The 23,763-nt window shown below is 35.7% G+C and overlaps 1 protein-coding gene across 1 annotated transcript in view; it reads right to left on the bottom strand.

Moving 5' to 3' along the window:
- The window catches only part of ATRNL1 (attractin like 1), an 802,696-nt gene that overhangs the window by 628,634 nt on the left and 150,299 nt on the right, over positions 1-23,763 (bottom strand). Inside the window, exons 11-15 of the mRNA XM_055559801.1 lie at positions 12,285-12,369; positions 10,123-10,331; positions 8,758-8,876; positions 4,330-4,462; positions 593-774 (exon numbers count right to left, since the gene is read on the bottom strand). Coding sequence (XP_055415776.1) covers positions 593-774; positions 4,330-4,462; positions 8,758-8,876; positions 10,123-10,331; positions 12,285-12,369 — 728 coding nt within the window. The remainder of the gene's footprint in view (positions 1-592; positions 775-4,329; positions 4,463-8,757; positions 8,877-10,122; positions 10,332-12,284; positions 12,370-23,763) is intronic.

The following is a 23,763-nucleotide window of genomic DNA, read 5'->3' as shown; positions in this document are numbered from 1 at the left end:
ATATGCTGGTCTAGTGTTCTGATCATAAGCGACATCCTAAGTTACAAGAATAATAACACTTCAAACAAATTATTAAATTATACACACAAGTTTTAAAGTATATTTATTCATATGAGATGACTTTTTGCTAAGGTAATGCAATGGTTTACTGAGCAAAACATGAGATAAGCAATTTAGAAAATTACCAAACTACCAAATGCTGTGTTGTGCTCAGTCATGTCCAAATCTTTGCAACCCCATGGATTGTAACCTGCCAGGTTCCTCTGTCCATGGGATACTCGAGGCAAGAATACCGGAATGGGTTGCCATTTCTTTCTCCAGGGGATCTTCCTGACCCAGGGATCAAACCCACATCTCTTGCGTCTCCTGCATTGGCAGGTGGATTCTTTACCACTGCCACCTGGGGGGAGGGGCATATTACCAAATACAAGTACGGAATGAGCCCCCTAACTACTTACTGTTGAAATGAGTTCTACTTTCACTTCCAAGGTTTATTAAAAATAATGTATTTAAAAACAAACAGAATGATTCATTGCCAATAGCTATATGATTATAAGCATATTCCCATAATAAAAACAAATACAGTTGTTACCTGTTGTGTATACTTCTGTATTTCATCCAGTACAAATTCTACTTCTTTTGAAGTTGTTAATGAAGCAAGATTTCCACTAAGATTATAGCAGTAAAGTTTTGCATTGTCATAGTTTTCTCTACTGGAATTAATTCTAAGACAAGCATCCCCAACGTGAATCCATCCTTCTCCACAAAGATGAGCTAGTCAAAAAAAAAAAAAAAATCATGTCTTATTTTTTGATTATCCAAACACATGCGTATTTTTCAATTATTTCAGAATGCTAAATAAATACAACTTCTAGATTTGCTTAAATAATTTTTATGATAAAATTTAAATATATCCTTGTATTATACTAAACAAAATCTGACTAATATTTTGGTGAAGAATAAGAACAGAAGATCCTAATTTTTTCTCTATTAAACATAAGAAAAGCTATGGCTCTGTAACATCAGTCAAAATCTGTTGACTGTTAGGTCTTCTGTGTAAATCTAGTGTATTGATATATGGTTTCACAGCAAGTGAAATCACTACTGCATTTATATGTCGCAAGGTTCACTTTATACAAGATCACTTCAGTAGAAAAATAACCAGCACACAACAAAAGCAAGTTATTCCTACAAGTGTAGCTATTAATAACCGTCCTCTGGGCTATGGAATTAGATTAACTAATCTCCTTAGCCCAGGTGTACTATTTTGATATAAGCTGGGTTCTTTGATTCTTTAATTATAAGTATGGGGCGAGAAGTCTCATTTCATTTATGCTTCGTAAGGAAACTAGAAACTTTGCTTTCAAATATTTATTTTTACATAACCTTTCAGGTCTTTTGAAAGTTTAAACATACTATTCAGTAACAGTGGTTTATCCTTAGGCTCCAAATTGAACTTAAAACAGTGTCTATTTTCTAAAACACAGACTTATAAATTCAATATAGTTATGCTCTAGGATACATTAACACTGAGGTGTTTTATTGACACACCAATCTGTGAAGCTTGACTTGAATATCCGTCAGTTTCATATCACTAAATATATCAGTGTCTCTTGCCCTTTCAGGTTGGATGCATCAGTTCGGTCTTATGGAATTATTATAAAGCAGCAGTTCTCAAACATTTTGGTCTCAAGACCCCTTTAAACCCTTAAAAATTATTGAGAATGCCACAGATTTTTCCTTATACATTTCATATCTATGGAGCTTGACCATATTAAAAATTAAAACTAATCTTTTAAAAATACATGTATTGATTCATTTAAAATTTTATTACAAACCTACTCTTCCAGTTTCTGGGATGTCTTGCCCCTTAATGCTATTATTATACACCCAAAGAGGATGTATTAATATCTTCACATTTTCTCCCTGAGAAAGTAAAGCTGACGGTTTTAAATTAGGCCCTTGCCATCAAAAATTGAGATGGGTTGATAAATGAACAGGGGATGGATAGGCAGAGAAATCAGAGATAGAGCAGAGTAAAATGTGCATCGCAGAATCTAGGGTGTGGTTACTGAGTGTCCTCACTAGAATTCTATTTTTCATTAAAAAAATCATAAAAAAATGTTTAAATTTTTTCATTAAAAAATGTTAGGGAAATACATAACAAAATAAGTAGCATATTTAATTTCTCTTAATTATAGTCTCCAAAAAATAAAAGAGTGTGGCTTTGTTCTATATTTTTGCAAATCCCTTTAATGTTGGTTTAACATTCAATCTATTAGAATCATACACTATGTAGCCTTTGGAAAACTATTAATACAGAGTAAACCTATAACAGAATGAGAATTACAAAAGCACACACTATCTCAGTATTACAGGGCCCTTTGCTTCTTGAATAACTACTGTCCTATTAAACTACGTAATGAGAATAACACACAGTGCTTGGAACACAGTAAGCACTCAATACACCACATTCACTTAGCAAGACTTCAAACGCCTCTGTTTCCATTTTCAGGCTACACATACAGCAATCTTCCTTGTCTTCTGAAATCTAAACTACCAGCTCACTTCAAGGAAACAGCGCAGGAGTTTTTGTTAAATTTCAGCTTTTTCTTTCCTTACTGAATCAAGGAAGGATTTACATTAGTTTTGGTTATCTTTTGTTTTATAAGATCAAAAATACTTGGTTAATGAATCATACAAATGCAAACAACGCATGGGCCTTTGAGGCTAAAAACAAAATCAGAGCACTAAACCAAATGTTGTGATGTCTTAAGTTTCTGTAGTTTTGAGCACCACCTCAACTTTAGGATAGTAGCTAATTTTTAAAATAGGTTAAGCTTAATAAATTCAAATTGCCAATTTCACAGGAGATCAATGGAAAAAATGCAATTCACAAATTTTCATGGAAAACGGCAATTACTACAGACTAAGTTCTCCATTTAGAGCATTCACTTCCTTGAGACAAGCTGAACAGAAACCAAACTACATATAATGCCAAGCTGGCTCTTAGTAAATATGAATACAGAACAAGGGGAGTTAGGTATAATAAAATAGCTTATTATATTTATTATTCTCCAAAGTAATAACTTGGTCAAGTACAACCCTTAGGCCAAACCAAAATTTTTTCCCAGGCAAGAGTAGATGGGTATTACTAAATATAACTTCACTATTGTTTTCCCAAATTTCCACTGGTAATCAAATTCTCTTCTTATTGAATAATATTCCTTTACATATATATTCCTTCAATCAACTTTAATTTTAGTCCAGGATTTACTCTGTCTTTTTAAAGAAACTTTATAAGTATTTTTATTAATCTACATGTAGCTTTTAGACTTTAACACTTAGAAATTATTACTTTCAAGTTAAGTGTCATCTCACTATTGGCTTTTCAAATCTTGCCTACCACATTAATATCCTCTAAATTACTCAAAATGAACACACATGCATACGTCGTTATTTAAAAGCTTAGTACATACACAAAATTCCAAAATCTCAATGGTACTTTTAAAGGCAATCTAATTTTTATTTTATTACATGAACTTATAAGAAAGACTTAAATTCTATGAAGGGATTTTCCAACACTTTCTAGAATTACATAGGTTCAGATATTTTTCAATGAAAAAAAAAAAATCATGAGGTAGAAACAGGCAAAAAACTGAACAGAGATAAACACCCAGTTACTGTTTTAAGCAGGTCATGTAACCAGTCTCAGCTTATCTGTATAACAAGAAGATGGAACTGGTTAAATATCTATACAAGTTTTTGATTTTCTGATTTTCTCTTTCATATTCAAAAGAAAGAATACTTAGGGGTCTACTAAGAAGAATGCTAACTGTAAAAATAAATTGAAATTTCTTTTTCAAATGAGTTTTGTTCTGATTTACAGAACTTAAGCATCTCATTGAATCATATAATAATTATTATAAATGTTACCATGTCTAATAAAAAAGAACAGTCAGTAAAAAAATGCTCCTGGAATTTAAAAAATAAAGGGCACTTAAATCCAATATGCCAAAATGTTAACACTGTTAGATCTGGATATTAATCTGAGTACTTACTATTTTCTATGTTTTTAAGATACAATTTTTTAATTGAAAAGTATTCTGATCAAGTCAACAGTAATAAACAGAAGATACTTTGAAAGTCTTAATCGAAAACAAATGTATAAATCTTTCTTGTAGAAACACTGCTATCTTTACTCCAATACTATTGTTTATTTGCTACTGATTTAATTTTAGAAAATGGAATATTCTTACTAAACATTCTTTACAAAAATAGCATTCATCCGTGGACTGTAAAACCGATTTACCAAATATAAATCTTTACCTGGTAGAGCCTGGCACTCTTGCTGTCGCTGATCCCACTGGCAATTCAAGTTTAGTGAGCAGCTTTTACAGCTAGTAAGTTTGTTACAAATCTGCTCATTTCTCACATGGCATTTGGTATAGTTTTTCACAGACTATAAAGTTAAAAGATAAAACGTGTTACCTTTCGCCTTTGTACAGTAATGACTTATGAAGTGAGCGTACACATAAATCACCTGGTGAACTTTACAGCACAGACTTCTAACACCAAACCCAGTTCTACTGAATCAGAATTTCTTATTCATTTATTTATTGAAGCAAAGTTCTTAGATTTAGAATGTATGCTTATTGAAAAAACAAGCAAATTACACAATCTGAAACAGAAATCAAGTAATGAAAACGTATTCTAATGAATCTGATAACAGGCTTCCAATTCAATAAATAAAGCTGATGAACAAAGTCATTTCTCTCAATGATCACATCCAAGAATTCTAGTCATAATAAAATTATCATGCAGACTCCTGGGAATGAAGTGGAGTGGGGTGCCATTGCCTTCTCCAGGAAATAGTGAGAAGCAAAAGTTAAAGAGATGCTTTATCAAAATCCAATACAATCTAAAACAATAAATTATTTTCTCAATAACCCAAACTAAGTTTACTTCCACATACATTAAATAACAGTTTTGGTTACTTCCACAGACATTAAATAATGATTTTGGTTAACTGATGTTTCTCCTGTGTGTATCTATCACATTTCCTCAATAAAGGTTGAAAAGAACCTGCAAAAGTTACATTTTGATCAGTCCTATTACACAACTACTCATATTTCAACTAATTTCAGGTCTAAGAGGTTGAAGGTTAAAGGCCAAAAAACAAAACAAAAGGCAACATAGGAACTTTGGTGTGAGTTCCCTATGTATATCAAGGTTTGCTATTTCACATGATGTTACCAATACCTGTGATAATGAAAATCAGATTCTTTGGGCTCAACTCTTCTTGTGACCCATTTTTGAGGAAAAAAAAAAAAAAAAACACATGCTGCATCATAAGCTCCCTTTCCTTTCCAGAGGTAGACACTCTTACCTGAGGCTTTCTCATGTAAGGGTGATTAAATATTTCTTTTCAACCAAAAAACTTGACAATTAAAACTTACGTATAATTTCCCATACCTAAAAATGGTTGAAGAAATTTTTATCTTATTCTTCCTTTAAAAAAAATCACATAAGATACATTTTTTAAAGCCCAAATTGTACTGCAAGTCTTATTCAACCACCATTTTCATTAGGAACATGCAAATTTTCTTGATGTTATTTTTCTGACTCAAAGCTTTTTTTTCTCATATAGCATATAAATCTTAGTATTAGTCTATAGGATTACTATACTTCCAAATGTTTGTCACATAACTGAAAACAAATCAATTTACTTGAATCATCTGATAAATAAAGTAGTCTCTAAGAAAGACAAGAGAATAGCTAAACAACATATTAGAATAAGAGGAAGAATGAGAACTTAATGCCAATCTTTAGAACAGCAATGGTAGAGTCACCATCGAAATAACTCTACTGCTCTTCATAACAGTATCATCATTTATTGATGCTGAGCCAGTACAATAGATGAAACTGTATTTCCATCACACACAGGGTCAATTTATTCAATAATAGAAGAAAGCTGACTGCTACTCTGAAACATGGCTGGCACTTTTTGGCCTAATGAACCAGATGCACATTCATAAACAGACTATGAAGAATAACCCCTACTCTACTCATCTTCACCCTAATATATCTAGATGTAAATGTAAAATGAAAATCTGCAAGAAAAAAGCAGTTATTTGGGCTATTAGAGCACAAAATATGCAACTTGCCGTAAAAATGACTAAATAATGAAACAGAATATCAATGGACATCATTTATGTTAAAATCTCATAGACCCTTCTGTATCTATTAGCATTTGGTTTATTTTAATCACCAGACATTCTGATAAAACTGTCCAAAAGACACATTACATCAAAGTCTAAATTATAAGAGACTTCCATCTGTTCACTTGTACTATCTCACCCACTGATTTCTTTTTTAACACATTATCAACACTAAACTCTAAAGGAAAAGGCCACTTTATAAAATGAATACTTTATAGTAATTTGCGTAATACAATTTTTGAGATGTGTATTTTCACATACTGTAAATGTCTAAATACAAATTAACTCAGTTATTGAACAAAGTTTTAAATAAAATCTGCTTGCAATTCTTATCTAATGACATTCTCCATTTTAGTCCCTTATTCCCATGTTTTATTTTACTTTGATACCATGTCTGCATTATTCACTAATATAACTCCCATTACATGAATATTATGCAAATATAAAAAAGTAATTCAAACATTCAAAGTGAGTCATGTTCTATTAACATTCAAACTCAAATAAAATTGAAGTATCTATTATTATTAAAGCAACAAAAAAAAAATAAAAAATAAAAATAAAGCAACATATCTCTGCAAAGTATACACCAACACAGTAAGTATAAAAACAAAAGGGTTCAATCTGATGAGGCAATAATTCAAAGCTTTCCTTATTAAGATTTTAATATTATTTTAGAATAGAATCATAAAGCTTTAATTATTTCAAAATATGATTGGTTACTGGAGAAAAACTTTAGATAACATAATAAAAACTTTTTACTTAGTTTTCAAACTCCCTTTTCTTTACCTTTTACTTCCTGCTATCTTGAAAAACAAGTGGATACTTTTCTCGCTTAATAAAAATTCAAAAAAAGAAAAAATTAATATGTATTTAGTTTAAAATCTGTATGGGAACTTTTTTTAGTTATTTAAGCTACACTCCAATATGAGAATCTTTAATCCTATTGAATACAATCCTTAATAATTTTTAAAAATTTTCCTTCAATTTGCTGACATCTAAAAAACATGGAACATTTTGAGATGCCACCATTAAAAGGTTAGTTTTTACTCCTCTTGATCTATTTTAATCTATCAATATTAATTTCATTATATTTTCAATAGTCTACCTAAAATAGGTTCTTGACCTCATCACTAGTGAAACTTCGAGCCAGGTGATGATTTTTTGTGTCAGCGCTATTCATTCACTGTGGATGTTTACCTGTGTCCCTGGCTTCTCTATGTTAGATGCTGGTAGCGGTCCCACAGTTGTGAAAACAACCGAAAAATACACATTGCCGGATGTCCCAGTGCGGGACAGAATTGCCTCAGAGAACCACAGATCTAAAGAAAAATTTTTTTAATTTAAAACACAGATCTATAGACGATTTTAATGATCAAATGAAACTACTAATATCAACACTTTAGATTAAGCTTGCACACAAAGCATGTAAATAAAACCTAAGTCACAACACTATTAACACATGTCTGACAAGATTCTCATAGAAATGACTTCAATACTTACTTAGACATTCCTATTTCTATCAGCACAGAAGCCAATGTTTCTGCTACAGTCTTTTTAAATTAAGTTTTGAAAGAATTTTCCAATCTTATCCACGGAAAGTAAAGGTTATTGGATTCAACATGGAATCTAGACTGACTGACAACATATCAAGAAGTAAAGTGATGCCCTACATATTTTCTAAGTGTCTTCTTTAATTGTTGGCTTACAATATTGGGGCTTCCCTCATAGCTCAGTTGGTCAAGAATCCGCTTGCAATGCAGAAGACCCTGATTCGATTTCTGGGTCAGGAAGATCCGCTGGAGAAGGGATAGCTACTTACCCCAGAATTCTTGGGCTTCCCTTGTGGCTCAGCGGGTAAAGAATACGCCTGCAATGTGGGAGACCTGGGTTCAATCCCTGGGTCGGGAAGATCTCCTGGAGAAGGGAAAGGCTACACACTCCAGTATTCTGGCTTGGAGAACTCCATGGACTACACAGCCCATGGTGTCGCAAACAAAATTTTATAGGGCTTCCCTGGTGGTTCAGATGGTAAAGTGTCTGCCTGCAATGCCAGAGACCAGGGTATGATCCCTGTGTCAGGAAGATCCCCAGGAGAAGGAAACAGCAACCCAACTCCAGTATTCTAGCCTGGGAAATTCCACGGACTGAGGAGCCTTGTAGGCTTCAGTCCATGGGTTCGCAAAGAGTCGGACACAACTGAACGACTTCACTTACTTGCTACAATATTGAATTAGTTTCAGGTATACAACATAATGATTCAACATTTTTAAGATTATATATTCCATTTAACATTATTACAAAACAATGGCTATAAATCGCTGTGCTATACAATATATTCTTGTTGCTTATCTATTTTATACATGGTAGTTTATATCTCTTAATACCATAATTCTATTTTGCCTCTCCCCTTTCCCTTTTCTAAATGTCTTGATACAGGTAAGCTAATGATTATAAAGTAGCAGTGTTTTGTACAGGTAAGCTAGTGATTATAAAGTAGCAGTGTTAGCTACATCATCATTTACCCATAAATACTAACCATGCTGCAGTTACTGGTTGATGAAATGCATTTCTTGTCATCACACCACTGGCATCCATTCGTATTGGCGGTACAGCTGGCACAATCTGCATATCTATAACATCTGTCATCAGAAGCAGCTGTGATACAAATGGGAGACAGAACACATTAGGATGAAAAGAAAATGTCACACTTCTTAATTCACATATTTTTAACATCTGCTAAGAATCACGAGGACATTTTTAAACCATAAATATAATCATCAATATCAAAATAAGTTCTCCAATATGAAGGCAGTTTTTTTATTTAACTGGATTTACAGGGATTTAAATACCTCCTGCCCTCCTCTTGATTATTCACTCTATCAGGATCCTACACTCATTTGACATTTACACATTATGAAGGAAGGAAAAGACTTAGAGGTATTTTATTAAACAAAATGTATTACTATACATTTAAAAGAAAAGATTATAACAAATGCTCATTGTTTATCATTCTTCATAAAGCTATCTAGAGACATCTGACTGATTATAGATTAGCAAAACCTGATCTGTTCATTGTAGCACCAAAAATATATAAAAGCCCCATTCATTCAAAGAAAACTGAAAATTTATGTCCAAATCATTCTTTATAAATATTTACTATTAATTATTCATAAATCAGGGCATCCCAGATGGTGCTAATGGTAAAGAACCTGCCTGCCAAAAGAGGAGACAAGAGATGCGGGTTTGAGCTGGGTCAGGAAGATCCCCTAGAGGAGGGCATGGCAACCCACTCTATTATTCCTGCCTGGAGAATCCTCAAGGACAAAGGAGCCTGGAGGAGTACAGTCCACAGGGTTGCAAAGAGTTCGACATGACTGAAGCAACTTGGTATGCACATTCATAAGTTTGAATTATTTATTCAATATTTTATAAGAAATATTGAGTTATAACAGGACATCAAAATTCTAGAAACTTTTTAGCTTTATGGGATGGTTTGACAATAATTCAGGAAGAAAAAAAGTACCAAATGCAGAATAAATTACTTCATTTTATTTCTTTGAAGCATACAATATATCTAAGAAAGGATGTATTTGAGAGAATTTTATACTTACATACAAAAATAATTCATATAATATGGCTATGTTACATGTCAAAATTGATATATTACTATTACACAGAGATATATGACTATTACACATTCAAAAAAGAAAACTAAAGATAGTTAAGAAAGATATTAAATTATTAATCACTGCTAAATTCAAACATTAGGATTCTTAATTAGAGGATTATGAGTTTTTAATTTTTGAAAACTATTAAGGTAATTCTTATGAGCAGGAATGCACTTCCATTTCAAGCCAAGTAGAGATGCTTTATGTCAAAAAGAAGTAAAAAAATATTTCACCTGTTTTCAGAGGGCACTTTGCTCTAAGAATATTATTAGTATTCCCAGAGTCCCAAGATTCACAGTGATTTTTGTTCCAAATACATTTTATTCCTGGACCAGCATTTTTACAAAGTTCTTCATCTCTGAAAGCCTTGCAATTTGGAGGCTTGTATACAAGTATATCATTAAGGAGTACACTAGAAAATCCTCCAAATATATACATGGACCTATTAAAAACAAAACAAGAATCTTAAAAAAAAGTATCTAATGAGTTTCTAAAATAAATTTAAATATGCATTTTACATTTTTTATCTAGGTAGGAAACAGTTTTAGAAATATATAGTAGCTATATGGAAATAACAAGATATACTTTAGAATTGCCATATAGAATTAAATTTTTTGAATACAAAGAATTTAGAAATTGGATATAGAATTCTTTGTATACTGTTACTATCCTTTTATAAAATAAAATGACCAAGAGTAAAATAATCAAAAAGATTTTCAAAGTTTCAATTTGAAAAGAAAAGCCCAGATGATTACTGAAGTAATACTACCAGCACCAAAGAAATTTGAAATGGCCTCAAAACAGCCTAATTTTCATTTATGGAAAAGATCAGAAAATACTTCAAGAATATTTTTTATTATTTAAAAAGTAAAATAAAAATCAACGAAATGCAATTTTCAACAGAGAAGCTTAAAGTCTTTATGTTTACACTCTGGATTTCACTTATTTCCATTACAAAAGCCAACTGATACCATTTGCACAATTTTATTTTCAGCATCATACTGGACAACTTTTACATAATTAGAATAAGGTAGTAATAAAATGACCTGATAAAAATGTCATTATGAACCACAAATTTTAAGCTAATGGATGATCTAGCATGTTATTTATGGTCATGAGTCCACATTAATGAATTTTTGCTATAGAAATAGCAAAATCACACTACCCTACAGGAGGAAGGTAAGTTAATGATCATCCAGTCCAAATTCCCAGTGAATATAAGGGTACTAAAGGCCAGATGCGCTTCCCAGGTGGCGCTAGTGGTAAAGAAGTGAAGTGAAGTCGCTCAGTCGTGTCCGACTCTTTGCGATCCCATGGACTGTAGCCTCTCGGGTTCCTCTGTCCATGGCATTTTCCAGGCAAGAATGCTGGAGTGGGTTGCCATTTCCTTCTCCAGAGGATCTTTCAGACCCAGGGCTCGAACCTGGGTCTCCCACAGTGTAGGCAGACGCTTTACCGTCCGAGCCACAGGTAAAGAACCCGCCTGCAAACGCAGGAGACATAAGAGATGCAAGTTTTATCCCTGGGTCCGGAAGATCACCTGGAGGAGGACATGACAACCCACTCCAGTATTTTTGCCTGCAGAATCCACTGGACAGAGGAGTCTGGCAGGCTATGGTCCAGAACGTCGCAAAAAATTGGACAGGACTACAGGACTAAAGCGGAGAAGGCGATAGAACCCCACTCCAGTACCCTTGCCTGGAAAATCCCAGGGACGGGGGAGCCTGGTAGGCTGCAGTCCATGGGGTCGCGAAGAGTCGGACACGACTGCGCAACTTCACGTTCACTTTTCACTTTCATGCATTGGAGAAGGAAATGGCAACCCACTCCAATGTTCTTGCCTGGAGAATCCCAGGGACGGGGGAGCCTGGTGGGCTGCCTTCTATGGGGTCGCACAGAGTCAGACACGACTGAAGCGACTTAGCAGCAGCACAGGACTAAAGAGACTGAGCACACACACATGAAAAAGCCAGATAGGTTAAGGGACTCGTCAAAAGTCACACATTCAGTTATGACAGAACCAAAATGAGAACCTAATTATTCTCACTTCCCTTGCTCTCCTCAATAGAAATATGTGGCCAGCCTTTCTATAACTTCAGGCTGATTTTTTTTAGGGAAATCATTCATGATCTGATCTCTGGAGAAAGAAATTAAGGCAGGATGAAAATTTTAAAGAGTATCTGAAGCTCTATCTCAGCATCTCTCCTCTGATACTCCCCTGCCCCTTAAATAAATTTAAACAGAAAAGAAAGGAGGATAATGGTTACTGAACCAAAATTTATTCCCACGGTATTGAAGCGATCCATAAAACTACTGCCACTGATTACAAACAATAGTTTGCTTAAAGAATAACAAAATACGTGGGCAGTGTGACTGGTAAACACGCTGCTTTTACCCGTTGATGACAACTGCAGAGTGACCAAATCTGTTGGCGTCTCTGTGAAGGTTTGGTTTCGGTAGCAGTTTCCATTCGTCACAAGCTAGAAAAACGAAAACAGCAAAACAAAAAACGAAATAAAAGAACAATTTAAGACACATACCACAAAACGATCCCTGGACAAACAAAGATACAATACTTAAAATTAGGAAAGCTTTCATTAATTTCCCGTGACCTACAATTTAACGTGATTTACTCAACTAGCATTATTCCCTAAATAAAAATAACTTCTGTCTAAAATTCTCACAAATAATTTTATATGTATGAGAATAAAGGAAATTAAAGGAAACAAATTAGGTGTACTTTATTTTGGAGGGTAATTTCAATGACTTTATTTTGGAGGGTAATTTCAATGACATACTTTATTTCAATGACAATTTCAATGAATAAAGGAAATTAAAGGAAACAAATTAGGTGTACTTTATTTTGGAGGGTAATTTCAATGACATATAACACAAGGTTCATATGGCAAAATTCATGAACATCAATACTGGGAAAATGTATCATAAAGTTAAATCATTAAATCAAATTTTACATGTATGCATGCAAAATTAAATAGAATTTACGTGAGAAAAGCCTAAAATGGAATCATCAAAATAAAATGTTTAAATCAGTTTAATAATTTGATATTTCAAAAGAAAAGTTTTCATTTTATGTAAAGAAGAGCTTTAGTTGCAAAAAATAGGAACAAATGAAAAAAAATCTAAATAGTTCATGAGTTACATAATGATTATGGAAAGAAAAATGATTAAAGAAAACTTTTTCATTTACATATAACCTCAGAATCCACACATCAATTATTAGAAATCTTGAGATGTCAAATAACTCAGGATTCAATGACTAGAAACATTCTCAGGACAGTGTTCTGGATTTTATCCTCTTAGGTGTAGCCTACCTAAAAGCAGGTCTAGGTATTTAATATAAGTACATAGGTATAACAAGCTTTAAAAACATTTTTTTTCCACATTTTGGCAACTTAGAAGCCCTTCTGAAACAGAAAAAAATAATCTAAAATACAATTAGTTGTAATTGTTGAATTACTTGTTTTCCTATATAAACAGCCATATATATTACACTAGAAGTAAAATAATAAATTTGGTTTCAATTCAATATTATTACTAGTAAAGATCAAGGGAATTACAAAAACCAAAATCATAGCTTAGAAAATTAAACTGGAAGACTCAGAGTAATAAAATGTATCTTGGGTTTTATGTCCCACAGTACATAAATACCCTCCACCAAAAGGGTATTTTTTAGTTGATATAATCTTTTTAGTCCATGAAGTAATTACTAAATACTCTGAAAAAAAGAGAGTACAAAGGCACAGAAGCCTAACTTTACTAAAGCCAGTGTTTTCCCAATGTTTTATCCATAGAAGCACTATTCACATAGCATCTATTTACAATCCCAGGAGAGCCAAGGCTCTGAAGATCACATTTTGAGAACTATTATAGAGGCCTACATGTAACATTCATAGTCTACCACTTTTTACATGCTAAAGTTCACTTAAGAAATGTGCATTAATATGCACATAGTAATATTAAAAATTTCCAAGTGCTTTCATCTGCATAAGTTAAGTAGTCTTTGTTAAGAATCCAGTGAGGCTAACTGAGCAGGTATCACCATATGCTAGAAATGAAGAATGAGACCCAGGAGAAGTTAAGTAATGTCCTTAAGGCCCATTAGATTACCTCTGTTTTGCTATAAATTATGTTTATGAATGCCTGATTTATAAAAGTATATTGATGGGATTCTGAAAGATTATTCCCATTTGGAGAGAAGGGGTGACTTGTAAAGGGTAAAGACTTTGAAAAAGAAAAGAGATGAAAATGTTAGAGACAGCTAATGAGTTAGCATAGATAGATTTTAATCATGCCACCAAAACCCAACACACACACACACACACCCCCCTCACATGGCCAATAATTCATAAATTGTGTGTTGAATATAGTATTCCAACAACAGAGTCAGAAACCTGAGTACGCTTCAAGGAAGTGAAACAGAGTCAAATGAAAGAGTAGGACTTCTGGAAACCAGTTCATCATAAAAACCTCCAAAGAAGAATCATATCCAGCATCATTTTGGGGACATCTGGAGTCCAGAAAAGAAAGTGATCCAATAACCTGAGCCTATCCAGAACTGAAGACTAAGTAATTTGGCTCATCATTCAAAACAAAGCAGCAGGAGGGAGAAAAGCAGATTTCAGAGATGAGAACCAGGAAAAATGCCCAGAGAAACCATTTAAGAAGTGAGTCAGGAAAAACAGCTGAGAGAATAAAGGTCATTTTCTAAAAATTAGGCCTTTATAAGAACTCTTTCAGTTCTACAAGCTACTGTCTTCAGGAAACAAGAAAAACTTTTAAGCACACAGAGTAGTAAAAACAATGACATTGTAAGTACCTACACACCAGTACCCAGACTTGTCAAAGGCAGTATTTTACCAAGTCTATGGTAGAGTTTTTAAAGAAAGCATTACATATATGATGGCAGCTCCCTGGATACACCCTCTCAAATTTGATTGCTTTATGTCTTCTGTCTTTGGATGCAATCACTATCCCGTATTTGCTTATCAATTTCATATTTATGATCTGTACAGAGTATTTTTGTAGGTTATAAAACTTTATATTAATACAACTGGTATAAAACTATGCCAACTATGTAGATTCTTCTCCACCTTGCTTATTCTTTTCAACCTGTTGTTTTTTGTTTTCACCATTTTTAAAGGGGACAGATCAGTAACATTAAGTACATTCACACTATTGAGAAACTATCATCACCATCCATCTCCAGGGCTTTCTTCATCTTACACTATAACTCTGTACCGATTAAACAATAACTACCCATTCCTCTCTACCCCAGCCCCTGGTCAGCATTATTTGACTTTGTTACCTACCAGTGTGCCTGCTCTAGCACCTCAATGAATAAAATCATGACGTATCTCTCCTGTTGTGACTGGTTTATTTCCCTCAGCATGTATTCAAAGTACATCTGCGCTGCAGAATGTTCCAGAATTTCCTTCCTTTTAACCCTGAACATTAATAATATACAAACTGTATGTTTATATGACACTTCTGTATATACAGTGAAATATTAATGTTATATTAAATTTATTTTATTCTATTATTATATTATATTTATATTATTAATATATTACTATTATATTATTGTATTATTAATGTTTGACTACTATAGCAGTCAGATTTGTTCTAATTTATTCTTTGACTGTGTGGATCACAACAAACTGTGAAAAGTTCTTAAGGAGATGGGAATACCAGACCATCTGACCTGCATCCTGAGAAATCTGTATGCAGGTCAAGAAGCAACAGTTAGAACTGGACATGGAACAACAGACTGGTTCCAAACAGGAAAAGGAGTACATCAAGGCTATATATTGTCACCCTGCTTATTTAACTTATATGCAGAGTACATCATGAGAAATGCTGGGCTGGATGAGGCATAAGTGGAATCAAAATTGCTGGGAAAAATATCAATAACCTCAGATATGCAGATGACACCACCCTTATGGCAGAAAGCGGAGAAGAACTAAAGAGCCTCTTGATGAAAATGAAAGAAGAGAGTGAAAAATCTGGCTTAAAACTCAACATTCAGAAAACTAAGATCATGGCAAATGGTCCCAGCACTTCATGGCAAATAGATGGGGAAATAATGGAAACAGTGACAGACTTTATTTTCTTGGGCTTGAAAATCACTGCAGATGACTACAGCCATGACATTAAAAGACGCTTGCTCCTTGGAAGGAAAGCTATGACCAATCTAGACAGCATATTAAAAAGCAGAGACATTACTTTGCCAACAAAGGTCCATTTAGTCAAAGCTATGGTTTTTCCAGTAGCCATGTATGGACGTGAGAGTTGGACTACAAAGAAAGCTGAGTGCCAAAGAATTGATGCTTTTGAACTGTGGTGTTAGAGAAAACTCTTGCGAGTCTGTTGCACTGCAAGGAGATCCAACCAGTCAATCCTTATGGAAATCAGTCCTGAATATTCATTGGAAGGACTGATGTTGAAGCTGAAACCGCAATACTTTGGCCACCTGATGCAAAGAGCTGACTCACTGGAAAAGACCCTGATGCTGGGAAAGATTGAGGGCAGGAGGAGAAGGGGACGACAGAGGATGAGATGGTTGGATGGCATCACTGACTCGATGGACATGAGTTTGAGTAAGCTCCGGGAGTTGGTGATAGACAGCGAAGCCTGGCATGCTGCAGTCCATATGGTCACAAAGAGTCGGACATGACTGAGCAACTGAACTGAGCAACCACTTTCTTTGTTTATTCCTCCATAGATGGATATGTAGGTTGTTTCCAGATATGGGCTACTGTGAGTAATGCTGTGAGAAAAATGGATGTACAGATATCTGTTCCTTCCCCTGTCATCAAATTTTTGTGTGTATATTCCCAGAAGTAGACCATTAGATCTACTATGTTTAAGCTAGATCACTATGTTTAAGTTTTTGAGGCACCTCTATACCCTTTCCTATAGTGGCCACACCATTTACACTCCCCTCAGCATCGTACAAGCGTGCCAATTTTTCCACATCCTTGCCAAAAACTGCTATTTTCCATTTCTTAATATTATTTTACACCCATCCTAACAGGTATAAAGTAGTATCTCACTGTGGTTTTAATCTGTATTTCTCTAATGATTAGTGATGTTGGGTGTTTTTTATATCCTTATTGGGCCACCTGTATATCTTTTCTGTAGCACAATTCAACAGAAAGCCTGTACATTAACTTGGTCAAACTTACTATTTTCTTTATGATTTGTGCTTTTTACTCTTACCTCAAAAGATTTTAAAGATAATCTCTAATTTTCTTCAAAGATGCATAGTTTGGCTTTTACTATTTTTATCTTCAATCCATTTGGAAGTTATTTTGCATTTGTTGCATGGATCTAACTAAATTTTTCCCATATACCACATTTCCCAGATACTTCTCCGTATATTTAAATATACCAAATGCCTAGAACCATTTTTTGAGCATTTATCCCTGACCCACTATTTGTCTCCTCTCATTTCTATACTGCCATGGTTTATTTTTACTCCAGTTGCATACACACACACACACACACACAAACATACACATGCAAAGTTTAAAAGTCAAATAATCCCAGCAGGCTCACCACAAAAAATGTCTCCTGATCCCCTACTACAGGCTATGTGCTGTGTGCTGTGCTAAGTCATTTCAGTCATGTCTGACTCTTTGTGACCCCATGGACTTAAGCTCCCCAGGTTCCTCTGCCCATGGGATTCTCCAGGCAAGAATACTGGAGTGGGCTGCCATTTCCTCCTCCATTCTACAAGCGATGGAAGCCCAAAATAGAAACGCGTATAGCTGCTTCTAATTGTTAAAAAACACTTTTAATTACTAGAATAATACTGTATAAAATTACCTGAAGAATTCACCAAACCTTTTATAGTCTGTTTAGATAGGTGGTGGTGGTGGCAGTGGCGGTGTTTAGTCACTAGGTCGTGTCCAGCTCTTTTGCAACCCCATGGACCGTAGCCCACCAGGCTCCTCTGTCCATGCGATTTCCCAGGCAAGCATACTGGAGTAGGTTGCCATTTCCTTCTCCAGGGGATTTTCCTGACTTAGGGAATGAACCCAGGTCTCCTGCACTGCAGGAGAATTCTTCACCACTGAACCACAGAGAAAGCCCTTTTAGACAGCTGAAGATTCCTAAAATAACTGGCATCCATGACCTTTCACCTAGTAAAAATAATATGCTAATTGCTTACCAGTGCTATAAAATATTTAATTCTCAGAACAACTCTGAGAAGTAGATATTTTTATCACTGTTAAAAATAGGGAAAGAGTCTTTAGGGGTTAGGTAACTTCCTTAAAGTCATTAAATATTAAACCCAAACAAAACCAGATCTCTTTAACTTCTTTATGCTATACCGCCTCAACACATCATCAAAAGATCCTTTTTGATATAAACATTAACTTCATGAAAATAAAAATACAATAATAATCTTTTTTTAAGTACTCAAATCCCTTCAGAAGAAAAGCATTCAGTACAGTATTTAATTACACATGAGAGCAATTAATTTGGACAAACAATAATACAACACAATTCTACTTCTAAAATTATTTGCCTTTTAACATATGCAGTAGTAGGAGGTGAAGGTTTTATAACTATCTCTAGGACATCACCTTCAATTATACTAAATTTTCAAAAATAATTATAGACAATATTTGTGGCAGACATTGGTGCTGCTCAACAAATATTCCAGTTCTCTTCCTTAAGGCCTATGGCAAAATGATACTCACACACTCCTGAGAACTTGGATGTGACAGTATGACTTGTTTTAGTCAAGGAAATGCAAGCTAAAGTGATAACGCCATTTCTGGATGGAGCCATTTAATTACCAATGAAAGAAAATGTAATGTAGCCTTAACCTCCAAGTGACAGATTAAGCAAATCCATCCTCCCCACCATCACTAGGCATGAATCAGGAGTGAAAAATAAACTTTTATTGGTGTTAATCTGAATTTTGGAGATTTGTAATGGACATGGATATGTGCTACCTACACCATCAATCAAGGCAGAAACTGTGTTGCTAAGAATGCTGTCAGTGAACAGTCATCTGCTTAAGCTCAGGAACTGTCTCAGGAGCAGAGTCACTTCATTCAAGGACACATTTTTCCAAGGATGACCTATATGCAATGGTTGATCAAAGGAGGGTTTTAAATATCCCGCCATTTCAGCCCAATATAGAATGACTCTGAGCAACAATTTTATCTCTGGAGATCCTTGTAGGGCTGATTGAGGTAATCCATCCAGCATCACTTTCCCTTTGTCCCACCCTGTTTCCTCCTCTGCCTCTTTAGAGACACTGATCTTAAGGATACTCCCAATGGACATCATGAATACTAAACTCTATCATAAGAGTTTGTTTCCCAGAGAACTCACACTATGGCATTTGGAGCCAAGAGTGATACAAGAACACAAGAAATAAGATGGAGTTTGGGAGCTGAAGCACAGACTGCAAGGCTAATAAAGAAGAATCCATCACTGGTGGTAGGTGGGGCACAGATAGCAGCCAGCATGAGGTGGCCATCCAACTGGTAAAACTTAAACCTGTGGTATATTAGGAAGGTATGCCCCTGGAAGGTAATCCTCCACAGGTGTGAAGAATTAGATGTTTGAGAAGCATCAATATTAAAAGTATTACTATACCAGAATTCATGTCTACTGCTTGGTCATATTGAGCTCTAGAAAAAGATAATGAAAGGTTGGGAAAGCAGAAGGCCTCCTTAGTGCCTTATAAATAGGCTCCCAAATATGGAGAGTCTGCTAGTTAAAGAAAGTCCACTATTCCAAAGACCAGGCCCTGATAGGAAGAGAATAAGACCCTGACACATGGCATGGGAACATCTGAGGTAATGCCCCTGAAAACCTCCCCAAGTTTTGCGTTCTCAAATTTTCCTCTATCAGCTGAGACTGCAGAAGTGGTCTACCCTACTGCACTGAGAGTCAGTACTCCACCTTCGCTTGAACACAAGGCAGAGGCCTCCCGCCAGCAAGACCTGCGCCTTAGTTCAGAATCTGCTCACACTTTTCCAAATGGCCAGTAGGCCTATAAGTTGGCTCAGCATAACCCTGCCAGATATAGGCTGGGACTTCAAGAAAAGAAACAGGCTACATCCCAAATGACCTATAAGACCTAGACAGCACATACTGGTAATAGTTGGGGGACGACACATGGTACAAGCTGCTGAAGGGGGTTTGTTCAAAAGAGTAGACCCTTATATTGGATTAGGAAGAATTTATTTATATGAAAGCACTCTCCAAGATGCAAGATTTAGGATTCATCCCCTTACAAGAACCCTGGAAGACAGTATGAACTCACTACGAAGATAACTCCTATTCACAGCAAAATAAACCATCAACAAAATGAATAAGTAACTTACTACTGAGTGGAAGAAAATGTTTTAAATCACATATCTTATAGGAGTTAACAAAATATATAAGGAATTCACACAAGTCAATAGGAAAAAAAAAGAAAGCCCAAACAATATGATTAAAAAATAGGCAGAGGAAATGAATAGATATTTTTCCAAAGAAGACACACAAATGGTCAACATGTACATGAAAAGGTACTCAACATTCCTAGTCATCAGGAAAACACGTATGAAAACCACAGAGAGACATTACCTTACACATGAGAGATGGATATCACCAAAAAGATAAGAGATGACAAGTGTTGGCAAAGATGTGGATAAAAGGAAACCCAGGCGCATTGCCAGTAGGAATGTAAATTGGTGCAGCCGCTGTGGAAAACAATATGGACGTTCCACAAAAAACTCAAAATAGAACTGTCACATGATCCGCCAATCCCACTTGTGGGTATATATCCAAAGGAAATGTAAACAAGATCTCAAAGAGATACCTGCACTCCCTTTCACTGCAGCATTATTCTATAGCCAAGTTATGGAAACAACAAAGTTTCCGTCAATAAATGAATGGATAAAGAAGATGCAGTGTATATATACAAGGGAATATTACGCAGCCATGAGAAGGAAGGAAATTCTGCTGTTCGTGACATGTATGGGAGCTTGAGGGCATTATGCTAAGAGAAATAAGCCAGAAAGAAAAAGACAAATAATGAGCCTGGCACGCTGCAGTCCACGAGGTTGCAAAGAGTTGGACACAACCTAACAACTGAAAAACAACAAATCATTTATATGTGAAATCTTAAAAAAAAAGAAAAAAAAAGAAGTCAAACTCAAAAACAGAGAATAGAAAAGTGGTTTCCAGGGTTAGGAGAAATAGGGAGAGGCTGATGAAAAGGCGCATGCATTCAGTTATAAGATAATATGGTTTAGGATCTAAATGTATAATTTGGTGACAACAGTTGCTAGATGGGAGGAGAGAATCATTTCACAATGTGAATTTATATCGAATCATCAAGAATCTATATCAAATCATCAAAATGTGCACTTTAAATATGTTACAGTTTTATCAACTACACCTCAATAAAACTGGGGGTGGAGAAGAAACATGGAAACATGGAAAATTAGGCTATGCTAAGTAAAGTTAAAACGTCATAACAAACATGAAAAGCAGAGATTAAAAGTCTAGGAATATGACAGTGTCACAGTTGGAAAAAGTAGTATGTGGAATATATAGAAAGTCCCTGTGAAAGAATCCCAATGCAGATTCTACAAACTTGCCAAAGGTCATGCCATCTGCAGTGGAAATCTTTACACCTCTCTTCCTGTCATGCTATTGAGCCATGGTAGAGATGGAGTGCTTGACATCGACAACTAAGTGAACATGTGCCCTGAGTTTTCTATCATGATATTCTGTGTAACACCAGACAACCCACCAGGTCATTATACCTACAGAACAGACCAGAAGGGATGCCATTTACTGAAACCATGACGTGATGCTGAGAGGGATACTGGCATCACTAAGAAAGCGGTGGCTTTCCTCCACGGGCCTAAGCTGATGGTATAAAAAACCGTAACGGAACTGTGCTCAGTGATGGAGACAACAGGAAAAACAGGGGCCAGCTGGTGACTTGAGTAGTGTGCAATTATTGTAATAAGTAGCAAGGTTGGAGAATCAGTCAAGGGGACTGACCTGTTGAGAATTACAGAGACATTTAATAGAACACAGCATCCCTAGAAGCAAAATAGATGGGTAGCCAATGAGGGTGCTAGCTAACATGTCATTGGAAGAAATCAAGGATAAATGATCAGAATTCGGATGGCAGATGGTGCAATGAAAAGTCATAATTCACCACTCAATTTCTGGACTTGAGTCACTTTTTAAATCTACAGCTGATACATTTAAAATTCTGAGGCCCAGGAAGAAGGACCCAGCAATACCACAGCAAGTGTATATGCTAAGAGTGTCCCTAGTTCTTCCTCAAAGGTACCAATGAACATTTTATTGGGTAATCCTAGCCTAGAGAAAGAAACCACCACAAACATGGCAGGTACTGTTGGACACAAGGTCTGAGCTAACACTGGCACATCACAGCCTCTCTGTACAGCAGGGACAGCATGAGGATGATGAGATTAAAGGCATCCTGGCCAAGCTTCTGCTCAAAATGAGCCACTGGGTCTGCAGGTCTGTGCAGTGGTCATATCCTAAGTCCCTAGATTAATAATTGGAATAGACATTCTAGGCAAATGGCATCATCCCCACCTTGGGTCCCTGGATGTTACACTGAAAAAGAACTGTTACTTGTTGGTTATAAAATAAGTTTTAAAATACTGTTACATTTCAGAAGGAGTGACTGGGACACATTAGTATTATTCTAAATAATCTACAGAATGCTGGATCAATGTGTTCTTTTCTAGCCCTATCAGAAAAGAGGGCCTTGAGCAGTATGCATTCACATGGGCTAGAGGAGCATACATTCACAATTTTGTTTCAGGGTTATGTTAACTTTTATCAGAATACATTTGGTCCAACTGAACATCTTGCAGAACATTTTATTTTTCTGCTACATCAATGGCATCATTCTAATAGTGCCAGATGAACAAGAATTGGTAATGCAATGGAGGTCTTGTCAAAACATAGATACTTCAAAGGGTGGAAGATAAAACCTACAAAGATTCAGAGACCTTCCATGTTACTAAGTTCTTTAGGAGTCTGGAGGCTGAAAACATTCTGAGATAGCTTACTGAACTGAAACACCAATTATTACACTTTTCAACTCCCACTGCAAGGAAAAAAGCAAACATCCAATAGGTCTTTGGGGGTTCTGAAGGCAGTATATTCTATTCCTGGGAATACTGTTCAAACCCATATACTGCTGCTGCTGCTAAGTTGCTTCAGTCATGTCCAACTCTGTGCAACCCCATAGACAGCAGCCCACCAGGCTCCCCCATCCCTGGGATTCTCAAGGCAAGAACACTGGAGTGGGTTGCCATTTCCTTCTCCAATGCATGAAAATGAAAAGTGAAAGTGAAGTCGCTCAGTCGTGTCCGACTCTTAGCGACCCCATGGACTGTAGCCCACTAGACTCCTCCATCCATGGGATTTTTCAGGCAAGAGTACTGGAGTGGGGTGCCATTGCCTTCTCCAAACCCATATACCACGAAATTTCTGCCAGCTCTTGAGTACACATCACAGCAGAAAACAGATCTGCTATAGATCCAGGATACAGTGCAAACAGTCCTGCAGCTAGGGCACCATGCCCCAGTAGATACGATGGCTATCGGTGGAGTGTTGGAAAAAGTATCATGTGCAATTATCTGGAAAGCTTCTGTGAATGACTCCCAGTGAAAACCCAACACACAGGTCAAAGGCCCTGCCATCTGCAGTGGAAAATTTTACATCTCTAGTCCCACCACACTATTGAGCCCTGGCAGAGATGGAGAGCTTGACGTGGGTTATTAAGTGACCACGTTTTCAGAGTTTTCTGAGGTTGTCTCTGTCATCAGTAATCACAGGAA

This window comes from Bubalus kerabau, chromosome 22 (genome assembly GCF_029407905.1).
Source record: "Bubalus kerabau isolate K-KA32 ecotype Philippines breed swamp buffalo chromosome 22, PCC_UOA_SB_1v2, whole genome shotgun sequence".
NCBI lineage: Eukaryota > Metazoa > Chordata > Mammalia > Artiodactyla > Bovidae > Bubalus > Bubalus kerabau.
Note: the sequence above shows the minus strand (reverse complement) of the source record. Positions and strands in the feature narration are given on the sequence as shown.